The sequence below is a fragment of the Hyalella azteca genome, unplaced genomic scaffold (genome assembly GCF_000764305.2).
Source record: "Hyalella azteca isolate HAZT.00-mixed unplaced genomic scaffold, Hazt_2.0.2 contig6587, whole genome shotgun sequence".
In the NCBI taxonomy this organism is placed as follows: domain Eukaryota; kingdom Metazoa; phylum Arthropoda; class Malacostraca; order Amphipoda; family Hyalellidae; genus Hyalella; species Hyalella azteca.
In genome coordinates this window covers 86,236-104,615 of record NW_025936745.1, presented here as the reverse complement: position 1 = coordinate 104,615, position 18,380 = coordinate 86,236, and the positions used below count along the sequence as shown (strand labels likewise).

Genomic DNA, 18,380 nt, shown 5'->3' with positions numbered 1-18,380 from the left:
ATACATGACTTATGAAGATTAATCATTTCAAGCAACACTATTTTGAACCAAGGTCGGGTTTACTGGCTGGTTCACTGGCTGGTACACTGGCTGCTGGTACACTGGTTGGTACACTGGCTGCTGGTACACTGGTTGGTACACTGGCTGGTACACTGGTTGGTACACTGGCTGGTACACTGGCTGGTACACTGGCTGGTACACTGGCTGGTACACTGGCTGGTACACTGCAGGTGGTGTCACCGCACAGCTGCGATGTCGCACACTTGTCGAGTCTCACACGTGCTCGCAGCGTCCACCCAGAGGTGCTTTACAGCGCGAACTTGAATTCATATCATTCTGATTTGCTTCCTTCATGTTAATCTAGATACGAAAATAAGTTTAAAATTACATTACCGCAATGCAAGTTGCGGTATCAAAGAGACTTAGTGGAAATAATTTGGCGGTATCGTCATGTTCTAATCCTGTCCATGAGCTGTTATTCAACTTTTAAAATCCTTGGTGACTGAAATGAAGTACATAGTAGGTTTTTGTCAGGATTTTATAATCGCACTTCTGGACAACGAGGCAAATGTTCATATATAATATTAAGAATTTTAATGGCCTTTACCGAGAAAACCGAATCATAATGTACAAATTAAATGGCATGCAGGTGGAAAGATTCTTGTTGCAAATTCTTGCGCAAAATTATTGCAAATAATTCAAGAGCTTCCCTTTTAACATATAATTTGGTCTGAGAAGGCCTCTTGTGACTTAACAGTTGTCCTGTTAATGCGTTGTGTTAAGTCCATCTAGACTTCTTCGATTGACTTCCTTACAATCAAATACCTAATTTATGGAAAATTGAGCCGTGCTTTTCTGCTTTGAATGTTAATTATATTCTGCTGACAAACCTGCTTTAAAATACGATGCGGTAATGGCAAAAAATAGCCACTTTATAATCAGAATTCCAGAGGATCCATGAACAACTGCTAAGTCTGTTAAGTGGATTTTACATTTTAGTCGCAGATGAGGCTCACACTGCATGAAAATTTGATAGTCTGATTTCTCTGGCACGGAAATTCTATCCTATGAAATTCTAAGAATGTTTAGGCCGGGGGCTTAACTTCGTATTGCTGTTCAAGGGCATAATATACTGTACAAGGAGTAAGATTTTCAAAAAAGCATTCAGCAAAAAATCCCATTTGCTCGTGAAAAAAGGCTGAAAATTATAATATTGAGTCATAAAAGGTTTCACTCTATTATTTTGATAAGATATGATAAGAAATTAAAGTTTGGAACAAGAACATAATTCCTATATCGTGTTAACGGCAAATTATCCAATTTAAATAATGAGCTGGGGCTGATGTATAATAACACAGCAGTGCATTCTTTATACAGCAACAATATAATACAGATCTGCATTCTACAAATGAGATAATTTGAATAACATGAGCGGGTTATTGCCCCGACAAAGCCATGTTATGAAACGCGCTCGGTGCAAGGGGTTCTCAAACAGCGTAGGCTGTCATGACAGGCTCTTATTTCGCTGACATAGAAATGCGTCAAAACTTGCATCCTTTTGCATGAAACCCTTTTTATGAAATTTGAAACCACATATCTATGCATTCATGGAAGCTTGCGTATTCGCGCCAAAGATCGAGAACGTCAACAAATAAATGAAATTGCACGTTTCAAAGCGCCAGTTATTCTGACATTACAATCATGCCTCTGACACCAACTCATTATGTTTTGTACCAGCAATTTGTTCTCTTTCAGGCGCACCCAAAAATTGCATGAAAATCGTTCGAAATGTTCTGATTACTGAGGTAATTTCATCCCTTGGCAAATTGCTGCTATGATAATGCGAGCGAACGAAATCTTGCTCAAGTTAGCTTACATTTTCTCATAGTTTAATGAGAGGTTAAAATTACTTGCGTTCACCATCTGTGTGAATTTCATGCTTTGGATGATTTCATGCATGAGGAATAATTTTTAAGTATCGAGTATCGATGCGAGGAATTCGCTGACGAGAAGGTACAATTTTTGGGATTAATAGTTGTAGAGATTGTTTAAATGTACTGGAAAGTCATATTTTCAAATATATTGATGGACAATCATTGTAACGATTATGGCGAGATGATATTGTTGAGAAAAGGATTCCATTTCAGTTCAGTTTCAGATTTGTTTTACCTCGTATAATGGAATGAAATCCATATATTTCTATTTCATCACAGAATAAGCGACATATGCTATTCAAGAAATCGGCAAAAATAACAACTTCCTTTCCCCAGTACCGAATTGCTTTTATTTCGAGAAACGTTTAAATCTTGTCTTTAGACGAGCGAAACTGTCAGGAAAAAAAATCAAGAACCCATTCTGTTTTTTCCCTGAAAAATTTCTCGATCGATAAAAGATTAAAAGTTTCTAGCTTCACACACGTTCTTTATCACAATTCTGATTGCCGTTCTTTGATACCGATCCCGCAGAAGAGTAAAACGAACTCTACATTGGATGTGACGGTAAAATTTTTATACCAGTTTGATTAGTCGGCAAAAGAATATTGGTTACTGAAATTCATTGAAGACGAATTAATTGCGATGCATGTCATATAGCAGGAAACGTTACCTAATCGAAAAGGGTGGCAGCAACTGACATAAATCGAGCCGACAGCTACGCAACACTGAAGACAAGCATGCAGGCCGTTGCTGTGGCAGCCACGAATAAATTGTAAGCGTGCATTTAGTTACCGATATATATTTTGAAGCAAATAGTAACCAAACGCAAGCTCTATTGTATGGCATGCACAATCACCATGTAGACCGCCTTGAAGCAGTGGCCGTGTGCTATATTGCATTGCAATTGTAAGCAGTCCCCCTGGAAGCGAAGGGCTTCAACCTTTTTTAAACTGTTTCTGTAGAAATTCTTCACAATAATACTTTCGAATGAAGCGAAGTAATACATACGAAAGGACGTTCCTTCTTTCGTATCCCTGACTTGAACGACGCGGAATAGAAGCCAACTTTCTCTTGGTCTCTGTAGCGCATGATGAGTTTCATTCCGAAAGCTTGTCCACTACGTAAAAAAACAGTTGTTTAATTTAAAGACTCTCGCTATTTACTTTCGATTTATTCGCCAATTTGATTTCATTTGTGCGTTTTATGGCCAGTGATCGATCACTTCGTTGAGTGACTTGGTTTAATACATGCATTTCTGTAGGAACAAAAAACGATAGAAAGAGCAAAGAGAATATTAAATTCTCTATTGCGGGAATTCTATTGGGACATCGAAACACGTGACTCGGCTTTTACGAGGAACTAAAAATCACACACGATTGTCAAAGGAATTAAATAGAACTGATTATTTCGTGGCGTTTGAATAGTGTTGCGTTGAATCGATTTGTGGGGTTGGATTGGATCTTAAGTATAGTTAGATTATCGTTCAGCCAATAAACTGTGGATAACTAAGTTAATATTCGTACACGAGACTAATAGCCTATTTAAAGGCGTGTAAATACTACGAAAATCAAATTTATATCTACAATGATAATAAATATAACAATACAATAAAAAAAATTCGACAGAATGAATTCGAAAAGCTCGTGAGGCGATAAATTTTGCTGCACCACCTCTGCTCCTGTTGCCAGCATTTTGAAATGACCATGAATGCACGATGCCACAGAAATGTTTTAATTCCTCGGGCAATACAATGCAGTGCCCGGCTGTTTGTATTTCATAAGTAGCATTTTTACTGCGCTTAGAGTTCATATTAACAATTTCTTCGTAGATGCCAAGTATTGAGAGGACCATTTCGTCGTTACTGCAGTAATATAGAGAACTTTATGAAGCTTTAGGAAGCGCGTTATTGAACGACACAGCGCGTGCTCCTGAGGGCGTGTGAGTTTTATTACGACATATGAAGGCAATTGCTGTGTTGCCATTATATGCAAGAGCAAAGAGAGCTTTTAAAGAGTGTTGCCCGACTGCAACGACGAGTTATACATTGGACTTTATTGCAAAGCTTTCTGCTAAAAAATGCTATAAAGGGTTTCCGAGAGATAAATTAATATTGTACAATTTAGTTATTATTTATATTTATACTATTTAATCGAGATTCTCAATTTGCTCTATTACTATGATAATATTCTACGGATCTTTGTTTACGCCCTGTAGTCTGAAGATTTTTAATCTGCACTAATATTGAAGCTTGGCAATACATTTAATACAATTTGATGATTATTTTATTTACAATTTGAACAATATTTTCCATTTTATTGGGACGTTGAACATTGTCCCATAAAGTAATCAAATTTCCTCCTTTATAAATTTGCAAAACTGTATAATAGACTTGATTTTATTGTTCCTTATTTAGATTAATTTGTAGCCGCGTCTCGCTTTGGGTGAGCGCCGAGGCTGGGACATTACAAGGGACGTTAGGCGCTTCATAAAAACCATTCGCTAGCAATCCGCCCGAGCCCCTGGCTTAGGGAGTGAAGTGAGCGCAGCGCCTGCCTCCCGAGCCCCTGGCTTAGGGAGTGAAGTGAGCGCAGCGCCTGCCTCCCGAGCCCCTGGCTTAGGGAGTGAAGTGAGCGCAGCGCCTATTTCTGGGCCTTAAAACTACGCATCGATTACCAATCGAAATTCGCGATTCTTATGAAACGAATTTACAATATGCCGGTGAAAAAGAGAAATTTGCGATTAAATTTTCCGCGTTATTGATCGCAACCAGGAACGATGGAAGGCTACTACAGTAAATTGGTGATGAATTATCAGCAAAGAATTTTTTTGTAGAAAAATTGTTTTGTTTTTAATCTTAGCCGAGCTTGAAGTGGATTTTCCAGTTTCTACGAAAGGATATTCTTTGTTTTGCAGAATTTTCAGGAGGTATAGTAAATATCTGGAAAATTGAATATAATAATACTTGTGAATTAATGGGAAGTTCATCATCAAAAGCCTTCATTTTTTCACTGAAATGATTTCAATAAACGCGTTCGATTAGGACAGCACCTTCAACATCGTCCCACAGAAAGGAATACAAAGAAATCTAAATTCGAAGAGAATATCATCACTGAAGTTCTGCAAATTTTTCACTATCACCTTTCAATTGAGATATTTTTGTACCTGGTATTTCTGTTGCTAAATATAATAAGAAATGTTTTTGAAAGTAACTATGGCAAATTTTTTCTAACCAACGTTAAAACGAAGTACGTTGTAAAAAGAACTTGTTCGTGAGAAGCTCTAGAATGATGAATAAAAAAATAATGGGAAAAGATGCTTCAGAGAACATTTTCATCCAATTATTATCTCTATTTCAAAGAATCGAAATACAACTTCCTTCAAAGCTCTCCTAGTTCAAAGGAACTGAGGCAAAATAATTAAGATCCTATAGAGTAATATTTGCTACGCCTACACGAGCAGTCTGAGGTGCCTTCGTGTGTAGCAAACAAGTCTCCGGAGTATATATAACAAGTATATTTATTCATTTATTGATATTTCCTATAAAAGCAACCTGAATATTTATTCGTTTATGGACATTATTTGTATAAGTTACAATGAAATTAATTCATTCTTAGATATTTTTCATATAAGAAATAACAGGAGCGTGGGAGCCCTTGTGGGCGCTTAATGTCAGCATCGAGCTATAGCAAAATTGAAAAGAAAACATATTTCTTACATCAGCCTCTCCGCAGCACGAGAATTGAACTCCGTGACAGCAATGGCATAAACAGCGAATACGCAGACAGAAAACGCCTCCAAAATAACCACAATAGCTGCCCAGCATTTATGCGATCACCGCTTTTTTTCAGTAGTGCTGGGCAGATTTCTCGGGGATTATCAAAGCTTTGATGTTTTACTCGTTTAGGAACTGTGTTTTTACTGTACAAATAAATTGGCGTAACTATTATCTCAATAAAGCATCTAGTGGCTGCTTATAAATGCACGAAAGATGTAAACACACGCACATATTTGTCACGGAACACGGAGCGGAGCGCAGACTTACGTGTTTGTTTGTCTCGTGGGGGCCTTTTATGGCCATCTCGATCGACTTTAATTATGGCACTGGCAGCTTAGGCCGGCGACGCAGGGCTTGTTGTGGCCTCATGAGAGGCATGGGCGCTGCAACCCAGACTTGTGTGTGTGCTGCCTGAATTAATTAGCTGTGTACATTAAGTTTAAATGTTGGATAATGGCGAGTGTCAATAATCGAGAAACATGCACCAACATATTGCAATCTGTCTGTAAGATGAAAGAACGCAAATTATATTAGGTCTTCTCTATCTCACAATTATCACACTGTCTCACTCTCACAGTTATCACTTTGATCTCACTTAATAAGTACACTTACTCGTTAATTTTGGTTCCAGGATTCAACTAAGTTAATCAAAATAACGGAAGAAGTCCGCGCACCAAGAAGCGTATTGTAATACACTTGCGTATTAATTCTTCTGCGAAAAATATGCCTGGAAAATATGATCGATAAAGATATGAAGAAATAAGGGTCTTGAGCTGCGGTTCTATAGAAAACGTGAACGTAGAGAGGATATATAGATGGCTGCATTCATTAGTTACCTTCGTGAATTGTGACCAAAACACTTTTTTCATTTTTACATATACCGATAGCTTTGATATGAAGAGTGTCTGGGAGTATTTGCATCTTTAAAAAGTATTGTTATGAAAGAATTAGTTTGAAGAAGACGTAATTCATTGAGTACTTTCATGGAAAACACATTCATGTTTATTAAATTCTCAAATTCGCGGCGTATAAGCGGATTCTCGCTGCTCGTACTCTCAGTGAATTCGCACTGCAAAACTAACTGTGTTTGGAACTCGCAATGTTGTTGTTATAAGCGGCTGTGAGCAAACAGCAGCGTTCTTGCAGTATATTTCACGTATCACAGAGAATTGCTTCTTTCAAGAGGAAAGTCCATTAGGGCCTTTGCTAGACGGTACCGGTTTGTTTACCGGGTTCGTCCTTTCGTGAACTCGAGAAAGCAGGCTTTTTGTTCCCAATCGCTGTACAGACACTAGAGCACCCGGTCCATACAGGAACACTGATCTGCTTAGCTATAGGCTGGGAGCTCCAGCTCCTCTTTTGCCCTGCCAGTGTATTTCGTTTCTTTGGCAACGCAATGAAAGCAGTGAGCCGTAAAGAAGCTTATTGCTGGCTGATTGACTATTGAGTTGGTCCGGCAAATAAGAGCCTTTTGGTAAGTTTGCTGCTTTGCTCGCGGAAGCATGAATTTACTGCGCTGTTAAATTGGTGAGTACTGCCTACTACACAAATCGAATATCCTGAACACAAACTGGTGCAGTTCACCATTGAAATTTCATTTGCATCAAGGTTTGAAATTTAAGGATTTTAAATAGATTGTTGAACCGAGTCAGGAAAGGCTGTCCCTAAATTTGCATATGTGCATAATGTCACAATTACCTCCATGTCAACAATGCGGTTTAACCATCAACTGAAATTCTCGATAGCATTAACATCTGAGGTTAAACTTTTCATCTGATGGCGGGTTCTCCTCAGAGGTGATGAATATGTCAAAAATTGTAGCCTGAATAGGATAGAAAGTAGATTTGTTCCTGTATTTGACACATGTTACTGTTTGCAATTGAGTTGAACCGAAGAAATAAGATTGACGGTAGAACCGTAACTCAGTGACCAGAAAAGCCGAAAGTTCATTTGCTCGCATTGAAGGGAGAGCAAAAAGTTCCGAAGAACAGCGTTCTTGCTCTTAATGAGGATCTGGACAAAAGTTAGATTTGCTGCAAGTCTTTACGAAGGCTTAGTCCCAAAGTTAAATTTCTGCTCACTTCTAATGACGGCTAGTCCTGCTGGGACTTACGTTCTTCGTGATCCCAAAATTCGACTGCGAACAAATTTCGAATGAGTTCGAATTTCAAGTTTTTCGGCTCCATCTTGAAGTCGACTGCAGTCACGGTAGGGATTTGGACTTCATTTAAAACTTGATAATCTCGCAGCTAAAATTGTCGCCATTTAAAAGTGTGGAAACGGGCAGGAAGAATTGAAAGTCATTAAAAATCTTAAGGCTAAACTCCGTATGTCGTTATTAAATAACAAATATGGCGCTATTTTAATGAGCGTGTGCACTGCTAGAGTACAGAGGAAAATCGAAACTGCTTTACTGTTAACGTGTAAGTAACAAATGATTACTATCAAAACCACTCTATAACAGGATTTAAATCTTTACTCTGATACATGAAAAATCAAAGGTACAAAAGTAATGCTTAAGTTGAGTATATGAACCGTGGGTTATTATTTATATTATTTACATTAATTTACTATCTCTTTATTTTAGATTCTGTATGGATACTTTAACAAAACGTCATTTTTCACGCACATTAAAAAAAGTACATTCAACATTTTTTTAATGTGAAAAAATACAGGGACTAGTTAAATAAAACAACCCTTAGACCGGGGTACGTTGAAAAATCCAGCGCCCATGTATCTTCTTTGCAAGTTAGGCTCTGAACGATTTTCCCCCCTGGGCATCATTCACCTGAGCTCTGTGTTGAGGCGAGACCTTTCTTGGAAAACTCGTCCAAAATATCTCTCTAGGCTCGCACCTTTGGCGCCAACGCCTTAGGGTAGAATAAAAACATCGCTTAGTTTGGCTACTTGGGCTGGTATAATATGGCTGAAAAAATTGTTTGCGGGCTTCTTTAGTGATCAATTGTTTCCTTCCAATCGTAGCCATGCAAAATTAACGCTTCTAAATATATCACTACGGAACAAATAACGTTTAAATAGCTTTATTTTATAAGATAGAGTAGTTACCCATTCATAATCGCAGAAATAACATCCTTTTCGCTTACTTTACAAAATTTGTGCTGAATGGGACGTTGATAATTCGTTGTAAATTTCATTGAAGGGAAGTAGGTTCATGTTTGGAACTCGCGCACGAATACGCCTGGGTACAAATATAATGCATAGTAACGTAAATTCACGATAAAAGCTCTATAGTTCTGAAGGAAATACTATATAATTGCAAAATTATTGCTTAAAAATCACGAATAATTGGACGATGCTTATAGTTATTATCAGCGTTACATGCAGAATAAATTCTGAGTATATTTTTCTGACTTAATGAAGTCAATCGCAATAACCTGAATTTGAATAATTATATTTCGACAAAGCAACGGTTTTTTCAGCTGAGGCAAGTAGTTATTTTGGAGGAGTTTTCATCGCAAACTTGATACCGTTTACATTACAGTTTTTTTAACTATTCATTTTCAGCGTGCGTACTCTAAAATTTCTGTATGAAAAATTTTCAAACCCTATTTTTTAACTATAAGTGTTAATTGAATAGATGATTATTCCAGATGTATTCCATTTTCTTATGGCAACCACTCAGGTTTCCGTAAGACGATATAGAATTTCTAAGATGTTACTTGTTCTTACGAACTCTGTCGCTTTCATTGCACCCCGTGTTTGTAAGAGAAGATGTCGCAGGTTTGTTGAAATCCCTGACAGAGTACGTGACGAAAATACAAAAGTTATGAATACCATATATATATATATACACGTCGAAAGCAGCAACACCTGAGAGGCTAGCTCTGCAGTTTATAAATAGAAAAAATGTAACTCAGTACTCAGTACAATACCTATCCTTGAATACTGCTGCCAGCTCTGGACTCCGTTCACACTAGGCGCAATACGGCAACTGGAAGGAGTATTGAGTGACAGAGAGCGTATTTTCTCGTCGACGAAAACTTGAGGTCACGGACGGACGGACAGACAGACAGACAGACGGACATGGCGAGCACAATAGTGCATTTTTTCAATAAATGAGAAAATGCGCTAAAAATGAGTTGTGATGGACGTCTGCTATTAACCTTTGCAGTGCGAGAAGGAATTTTGGTTGAGAAGTTTGTATTATAATTTGTATTTTAAGCGCAATTTTTGGTGGTGCGCATTAGAGAGACTTTGATTTAGCTTAAATATTATGTGGCACATATTGGAAGAAGAGGAAAAAATTATATGCCGATGATTGCAGTTAATTTTTTATTAGGTTGAGTCATTCATGAGTCATCTTCGAACGCCAATTCATCATAAATTTCAATTGAAAGCGCAAGTTTATATGCATCAATATTAAGCATTAATATTAGAAGAAAAAATATAAAACAATAAAATAAAACATTAATTTGAGAATCATAAATATTAGCCAATAATATTAGAAGTATTAAATTAATATTTGAAAATTTTTCTCTATTTACACTGAAACGTTCCCTGCAATTTCCGCACGAAGTTCCTCATCCGTGCTGTTGCATCAGCCTGCTTCATGAATGCACTTGGAGCCTGAGCAGCCTGGTGTTCCGGTGTGGTTTTTATTACGTTTGCCGGTGTTGACGTGGAGTACGGAATAGCTTTTAAGTGTGTGCACACAAGCTACGCAAAAAACTTTATTATTTAAAAACAAATATTTTACTGTTGAGCCCCGCCATGTGGGCAAATAAATTGAGTGTTGTCTTAACTCCGATGCCGAATTTTAATAAATGAAAAAAATGACTATCAAAGAACTTCAAAACTAACTGCGTACGATGCTGCTAGTTAGAAATTATTGCCGTGTCACGGTACCTTTTAGAGACGAACAACGTCAGGATAATCGCCACTCAATGGATATGAAGGGAGTACCAGTAGAATGCAATAGATTGGGATCCATGATGTCACTCGCATGTGTGTTGGATGTAATCCAATAGCACTTTTGGGTTAATGGAGCCCGAGAAAGTTCATGAGGCTCTTGAGATAATTATCCATAGAACAACGAAATGAATTGTATTTACTAGGCCTTCTGACACAGAAAGAATCATTGATAAAGATGAAAAAGAAACTTAAATGCCATCTGAATTTTCCGGGCAAATAGTGCGTTGCTGCTTTGACAAAGTTCCCACTCAATTCTGCGAGTGGACAATGCTGATGTCGCCCCCCACGACGACCCACACAACATCTGATGGTTGTTTGGCCAAGTCTTTATTGTCGGCATGAAGAGGATGTCCAATGTTTGATGAAGCGTGCAGCAAATAGCAGACACTTGCACTGCTCGGGTGAAGCAAGACGAAGCAAGGAATGCTTCGAGTTGCGACAAGGAAACAAAACAATAACATCAGAGCTTACGTAGTCTCACCATACACTTAAATAAATGAATGAGATTTAGTCCGGACAACGATGCGTCTCGAGACCCAATTTGGACCAGTAAAAGTTTTTTTTTAATGCTACGTCCGCATTTTGTTCGTGCTTTGGGTATGAGAGTGTGTCAGTATTTGGAATATATTACCCTTTCATTTGTCTGATTGTTGCGAGTAAAGTATTAAAGGCTCTGAGCGCACTGAACTACCTTGAAGAAACTGTAAATTAATGCATATATTGCGTTTTCATTGTACCTACACTAAAAATTTTTAAAATGAATTTCCACTAAACTCTACTCGTTGCATTAAAACTTAATTTTAAAATTCCTGGCAGTTGACACTTAAAAAGGTTAAATCCGAAATGAGTTGTGCTTTATGTATTAGGATTTATTATGGCATTATTATAATATTATCCTGAGTTTTCATGGATCTTGATAAACTGTTTTATGTAATTTTTTTAATCTCATTGCACAAGCGCAAACATCTCTGTTTCTTAACTGAATAATCTTGCATAAGTAACTAAGTAAGTAGTAAGCAACCTTTATAACATACAATTATTGTTATCTGAAGATTTATCCGCTCATGCGTTCATGATATAAAGCAGCTAAATTTGCTTTGATCTAAAGCCTCCGCGTACCGTCTCCCCGTTGGGGAACGCTGTCCTAAATTCCTCGTTCTAAGTTTCATTATAATATCGTGAAACAAGACTTAGTCTCGGTACTCCATGATCTTACATTAATTCACTCTTCATATAATGTAATATATAACGGCTTTAAGAAGAAATCTGCGCTTGTTATAAGGGCTTATGAAAAATTTTCTCGCAGTCATTTTACACGCATTACGACCCAACTAAATATGCAAAAAATTCGAAAATTTTACATGAAACGTATTGATATTTAACAATGAACTGTATAAATTTCAATTATTTTGACAGCAAGTGCTATTTAACTGCCTGTACAACATTTAACAGCGTATGAAATGTTCATTCAATCCGTCGTGAAAGGATCATTACAAAGCCAATAGAATTGTCGGCCTGTCAACCGTTCATATTGAAGAATGAGATACGAAGCATACGAGCGATATTGTCTATATCAGTCCTAGGAGTAACAGCTGCTAGGCCTTTATTCCGTGTCATATATGGCGCGCAATATCCTTGTTTTTATCCCTACGCTTTACACGGCAACAAAAGAGAGAGCTAATAAAACAAAGATATAACCTCTTGTCTAAGAATATATTAACCGTCATCAATGTTTTTTACGTCATAAAGGCTCATTTCAAGCGTCAGCGCAACAATACAAAGGGTAGTGACAGTATCCCATTTATCGGAGCTTTAATTAGGCTTTATTTTCGACATGGTTAGAAGAGTTTCTGCATTATTTGATGCTTGTAAATATTTTATACGCTTGATAGCCTTCCTCATATAAAAATACGGTGCTTTGCTGTTGCCTCGTTTAGATCTGCTGTCGTCCTTTGCTAAATTAGCAATTCAAGTTTCATCATCTATACATTTTAAAACCTTACCTCTGATGTTGAATCACATAACCTTCATGGCAAGACAATATTTATACTTTTACCATAGCTTTGTAAATAATACTAGATTAACTATTCTCTCACTGATGACGCCATCTTCAATCATTACTCACCTCTGTCAGACTCATTTTGGCATCGCCGCTCTCCAATTAACTCGAGATATACCTCATTAACTTTTATGCTCGAGTTATGGGTGGCCACACCAAGACCATCGGCTGGCCGCTGATAACCTAATGACATTTGGAGGAGTGTTGTGTGCCACATTGTCTGCCGCTGGCTGCATTTAGCGTGCCTGGGACCATACGGCTTGAGTGGCTGGGTCCATACGGCGTGAGTGGCAGGGACCATACGGCGTGAGTGGCTGGGACCATACGGCGTGAGTGGCTGGGACCATACGGCGTGAGTGGCCGGGACCATACGGCGTGAGTGGCTGGGACCATACGGTGTGAGTGGCCGGGTCGGCCGGGACCATACAGTGTGAGTGGCCGGCCTCGGTAGCGTCTCTCAAGCGAGTCTTAATTAATTCTCACAAGTGGATGTCTCGCGCTCTCCGTGTTAATTGCCACTAGTGACACCGGCATGAAATATTGCAGAAATTTGCACGTGAGTGACTGAGCTATTAATCGACTCCCAAAATCTTAACCTATGAGTTAAACTGATAAGATGTTGCAATTTAACTTCATGTGTTCATGTGTTAAATTGCCAATTCAATCAACAAACGAGCAAGGAGATCGAGATTGAAGATAAACTGATTCATTAATCATTAATAATAAATAATAATAACAATAATTCTCCGTTTAATGTAAACTCTTATAGTGTGAATTCCATGAATAGCAATTCCTTTTATTAGTTAGTCAAGCTAGGGATAAATGGTACTTATATTTCCCAAAAGTAAACTTCCTCCCGAATTAAATTCCTAAATTCCTCAGCATTACACTTTCAAGGTTCAATATCAAATTAAATAACTATCCACTCTCTTAAATGTTTGCGTAATAAATCTTCATTTAAGTTAATCTTTTCTGGGATAAATCTTCACTCTTGTAAATCCTCAGAGAGATAAATTCGCTCCCCAATAAATCCCACCGAGGGAGGGGAGGTAAGGTTAGCTAATCCCCACCATTAGCTCAGTAATGGGGCTGTAGCATCACTGCTCTGCCTCACTGCTCTGCCTCATTGCTCTCACTGCTCTGCCTCACTGCTCTGCCTCACTGCTCTGCCTCACTGCTTTGCCTCACTGCTCTGCCTCACTGCTCTGCATCACTGCTCTGCCTCACTGCTCTGCCTCACTGCTCTGCATCACTGCTCTGCCTCACTGCTCTGCCTCACTGCACTGCCTCACTGCTCGTGAGACAGAATTCGTGAATTTGAGCTTCGTGATAATAATTCGCGAGGATTTTTGAACCGATACTGGGGATTGGTGAGTAAAAATATTGAAATTGCTGCAAGTGTAGACTGGAAACTACAGTAGAAAAGTCTATTGAATTACAGTGAGTAAATACAGTAATATTGCAGCGCGTGAAAGATGTAAAACTTCAACGAATAAAGAACGTGAAATTGTTGACAGAGAAATATTCAAATTGCGACTTATTTAGAACTGGATTCGAATTTAGTTAGAAAAATTTGCAATCCATCTTGGAATTAAATGTGTCTTGAAATAATGTTAAGAGATGATTCAAATCTGAAGACGAATCATTATTGTTTTTTTTTCAGAGAAATCATATGCAAGTAACAAGTGTTGACACGTTACCCTGAAAATGAGAGTATTGAGCCAGTCCGTCTTCTGAGAGAATATAGGTATTATTTTGAATTTAACTTGCGAGCGTTTCAGTTGTATAAAGTTCAAGCGGACTCGACTTTGATACCCACCACTGTGTACATGTTGAAGTTTTAAACAACATGCGAAGCAGAAAGTTCCAACGGACAAGCACCACAACAATTAGACTCAAACCCTACGTCTGCTGACGTTAATGAAGCATTTACCAGGTCATAGAATGCTTTTCAAAGCAAATATTATACCGTGGACAATAGATGAAGCCAGCGATAACTGCTGCCAATGGTCACTGCATATTGACTTTGCCTGCATGAAGAGGTTATTACTTTTGTCTTTTTGCCTGTAGTGCTCTGGTTTTGACTTTATGGAATCGAAAGCTCCGCTATGGTAGCAACCTCAATAAGCTAAAGCCAATTTTTAATAGTTAAAAGTTAATTGCTTTGTCAATAGTGAATAGATTCTCGATCTTCATTGAAGCACTATGATGCTCCTACGGACGTCGTTCTTACAGGCTAATTACCAAGCATTAAAACAAATGTAATGATTTTGAAATGCGTATAACAATCGACCACCGCTATTAATTTCAAGTATCAAGTATTAATTTTAAACTTCAAGCGTCGTTAACATAGTTTAATAAACATTATTTTAACCCCAAATCTCTGGTGGGCAAGAATGCTGCCCCTAGCTTTTATTTTAAGCGATTTTGATGACGAAGCAATGGAAGAGGCTATCGCACGGAGTCCAGTGCAGAGCCTCGTGAAAGCGTCGGAAGAATTGAAATCTATTTCGTTGGCTCATTGGGTTTCCATGTCACTGACTGAGAAAAGAACTTTTAGGCAATCAGGCCGGCAGCTCGAAGATTGCCCTGACGATCACGAGTGCTGCTTTATCGTGATTGCCAGAGATTGATCCCAGTGAACTGATTGCTTCCTAACACAATGAAAGAAATGTGATATGTGGCGAAAGAATCCTCAAAACTGGTGAGATTCGCGAGGCTGTTTGGTCTATCTCAGGACGTATAGTCAGAGCGATGTACAAAGAGAATATTATTAGGATATATTATTAGTGTGGCCTATAGTAATATCTATAATAGGTATATATATAGTAATTTAATATATATAATGAATATATTTTATATATATTATAATATATAATATTAGTAATATATAGAAATATAGTAAATGTGGCCTATATAGCTACGCTTTAGGTTTGTCGGTTATGAACAGGACAAAATTGCAACTTCCTTACCGGTTAGAGATTAAGCACTTGAAACAACGGGTCAAAAGATTATTCATTAAAATCAACGAAATTTTCGCCCTCTCATAAACTAATTTTATTTAACAACATTATTTTTTGCGCTATTCAAAATTTAAAGGAATTTTTGTAATCTCGACACCTTTTCTATCTTTATAAGTTTGAGAATGAAATTTAATGCTATGTTCAGCCTATGCCTTGCATCCCACCTCGTTTTCCACGTCGACGAAAATCATTATATTATATTATATTATATTCTGCCTCACATGAGCAGTGAGGGCTGCCTCACATGAGCAGTGAGGGCTGCCTCACATGAGCAGTGAGGGCTGCCTCACATGAGCTGTAAGGATAGTCATGCCAAACAATAAATTTTAGGCAGTTGCATTAGCACTGGCAAGGTCAATTGTTCAGAAACAAATTATTAATTTATCAATTACGTTGCCAAGCCATACAACTAATACGATCAATATTACCCACGTTACTTTGAATCGATAGCAATGAACAATAATATTTCGCTGTAATTTTATAATAATAACGATAAACAATGATACCATAGCAATGAATAATAATATTCAGCCTTGATATTGTAACAATATGATAAACAATGAATCGATAGTAATAAACAATAAATTTCCGCCTTGATATTATAACAATATGATAAACAGGGAATCGATAGCAATGAACAATAATATTCCGTTGTGATATTATAACAATAATGATAAAAAATGAATCGATAACAATGAATAATAAATTTCCGACGTGCTACGGCCTAGCCAATACAAAACTGGCGGTGGTGCTAAGCGACAGACCAGCCAGCCCAGGAGCCCGCACCAGCCGACCCTCGCAGCCGCAGTATCGGGTCTTATGTAAATTTGCTCATAAAGCTATTATGCAGGACCCGATATCGTAAGATGGACATTTCGGGGCTCCTGGCCGACCATGAGATCATAGTCTTCGATTATGAAAATGGCTGGCAATATACCGAAGAATGGCTCAAGACCCTAATGCCTGATTTGTTTCACAATTCAGCTATAAATGTTATTTGGAATACGAAAAAAATTTCTTCTTTTATTCCTAATTTTGTAAACGTATCACTAAAGCGTAGATATTTGTTATGGTGAAATTCAATTATTCTTCATAGGATCCTTCCTATCCGGTGATAGTAAATTGTTTTACAATATTGCTTCGGATCTTGTTAGTTACATTCCATTGATAAGCCAATAAAGTCGAGAAAATTACACCTCAGTAAATTTAAAATTTTCGTTAACCTTCAACTGGACATCCAGACAAATTAACCCAATTTTTTAACGCATTGTATCCCAGATAATGAAATGAAATTTATTAGTCTGTAAACAGTGAGAAACTGGTAAGGGTATAGCCGCTGGCTCTTAATTTTGATCATAGTTTCGGAGAAATTCAATTAAAGTTTCGTTCACCGCCCACATGTTATCGGTGACGGTAGTTCCCGAACAGGTAGGAAGATGTGATTCGACAGCAAGTGAGCAGGTAGGATTATAGACAAGTGGTCCATGAATTCATTTATTTCATTCCGAATGGTAATTCCACTAACACAGTCTGAGTAGATTTATAGAATGTTGATATAAAGTTTAACTTTATTAGGAAGCTTGATACTCCACTTATTCTTTATGGACATAAAAATCGTCGGTCTAAATCGTCCAATATAATTGGACTAACTCGTGCCGCTCGGCCAAAACGCATTAGCCAGACCAGGAAACTCAAAGAGACTCATTATAAAAGGCCTTTTGGCCAGGCCCCGCAGGAATGTTATTGTAAACAAGACTAAATGACCGGACAAATTATATCCAAATGACTTCATCTAACAGGATCCCGCTGTCCTATGATGACCGCTTTCGTAGGAATAGCATAACGATTTGGGTCCGTTGCCCGAGCGACACTAGGCGGCAAAAACTCTTCTCATCTGATGAGACAGGAATTTGTGTTGGCCACGTTCGTGATGAATTGTTCTGCCCTGTAATTAAGCAATTTCTTCTGAAGTTAACGCCTGCCTTTGTGGACCACTTGGATTTGACGTGTGTTCGCGCCATGGCATTTTTTATTCGCTCCTAGTTTCTGACCGGAACTTACTAAATGCGAGATTTAGAATTAAATGTGAGAAATTAGTGATGGTTTTAAATTTTTTAATGTAGGAGCTTTGCATGCAAATGGCTTCATCATATATTCTGCGCGTTTCCTTCTGAAAATTTCAGCACGAATCTATTAGATGAGTGTTTTTTCTTTAGAGAATATAGTATTCTTGGATAAAATTATACGATAATTAACTAATAAAACGTTTTTCCAAAAATTGTGTAAATCTCTAATGTATATTCCCGTATTTTATTATCGTGCCAAAGCCGGAAAATTCAAGGTAATTTTTCCTGTTGTAATTTGTTGCAGGGCTGTAGATTGGATGATTGGAGACGGCCCCAGAGGAGGCTGGGGGGAGAGCCGGCCCCCCAAGACCCTCCCCCGGCGCACCACACCTCACAAACCTCACAAGAATAAAGGGAAGATAAGCATCAATGTCATCTCCGACGGTGAGGCTCAGCGTGGACGCGTTTAGTTCATTTCTTGTCCCCACAGGTCACCTTGATTAGCCACTTGCTCCCATCAATGTCGGCATGAATAACATTAAGACTGAGTGTTTATATCCTTGCAAATTTCCTTCAAGTTCATTTAAAATT

At 38.0% G+C, this 18,380-nt stretch overlaps 1 protein-coding gene across 1 annotated transcript in view; it reads left to right on the top strand.

Annotated features, from left to right (window-relative positions):
- LOC108677183 (ligand of Numb protein X 2) overlaps positions 1–18,380 on the top strand; it is a 39,205-nt gene that overhangs the window by 7,789 nt on the left and 13,036 nt on the right. Inside the window, exon 2 of the mRNA XM_018165354.2 lies at positions 18,094–18,233. Within this exon, the coding sequence (XP_018020843.1) occupies positions 18,107–18,233 (127 nt within the window). The 5' untranslated portion in view covers positions 18,094–18,106. The remainder of the gene's footprint in view (positions 1–18,093; positions 18,234–18,380) is intronic.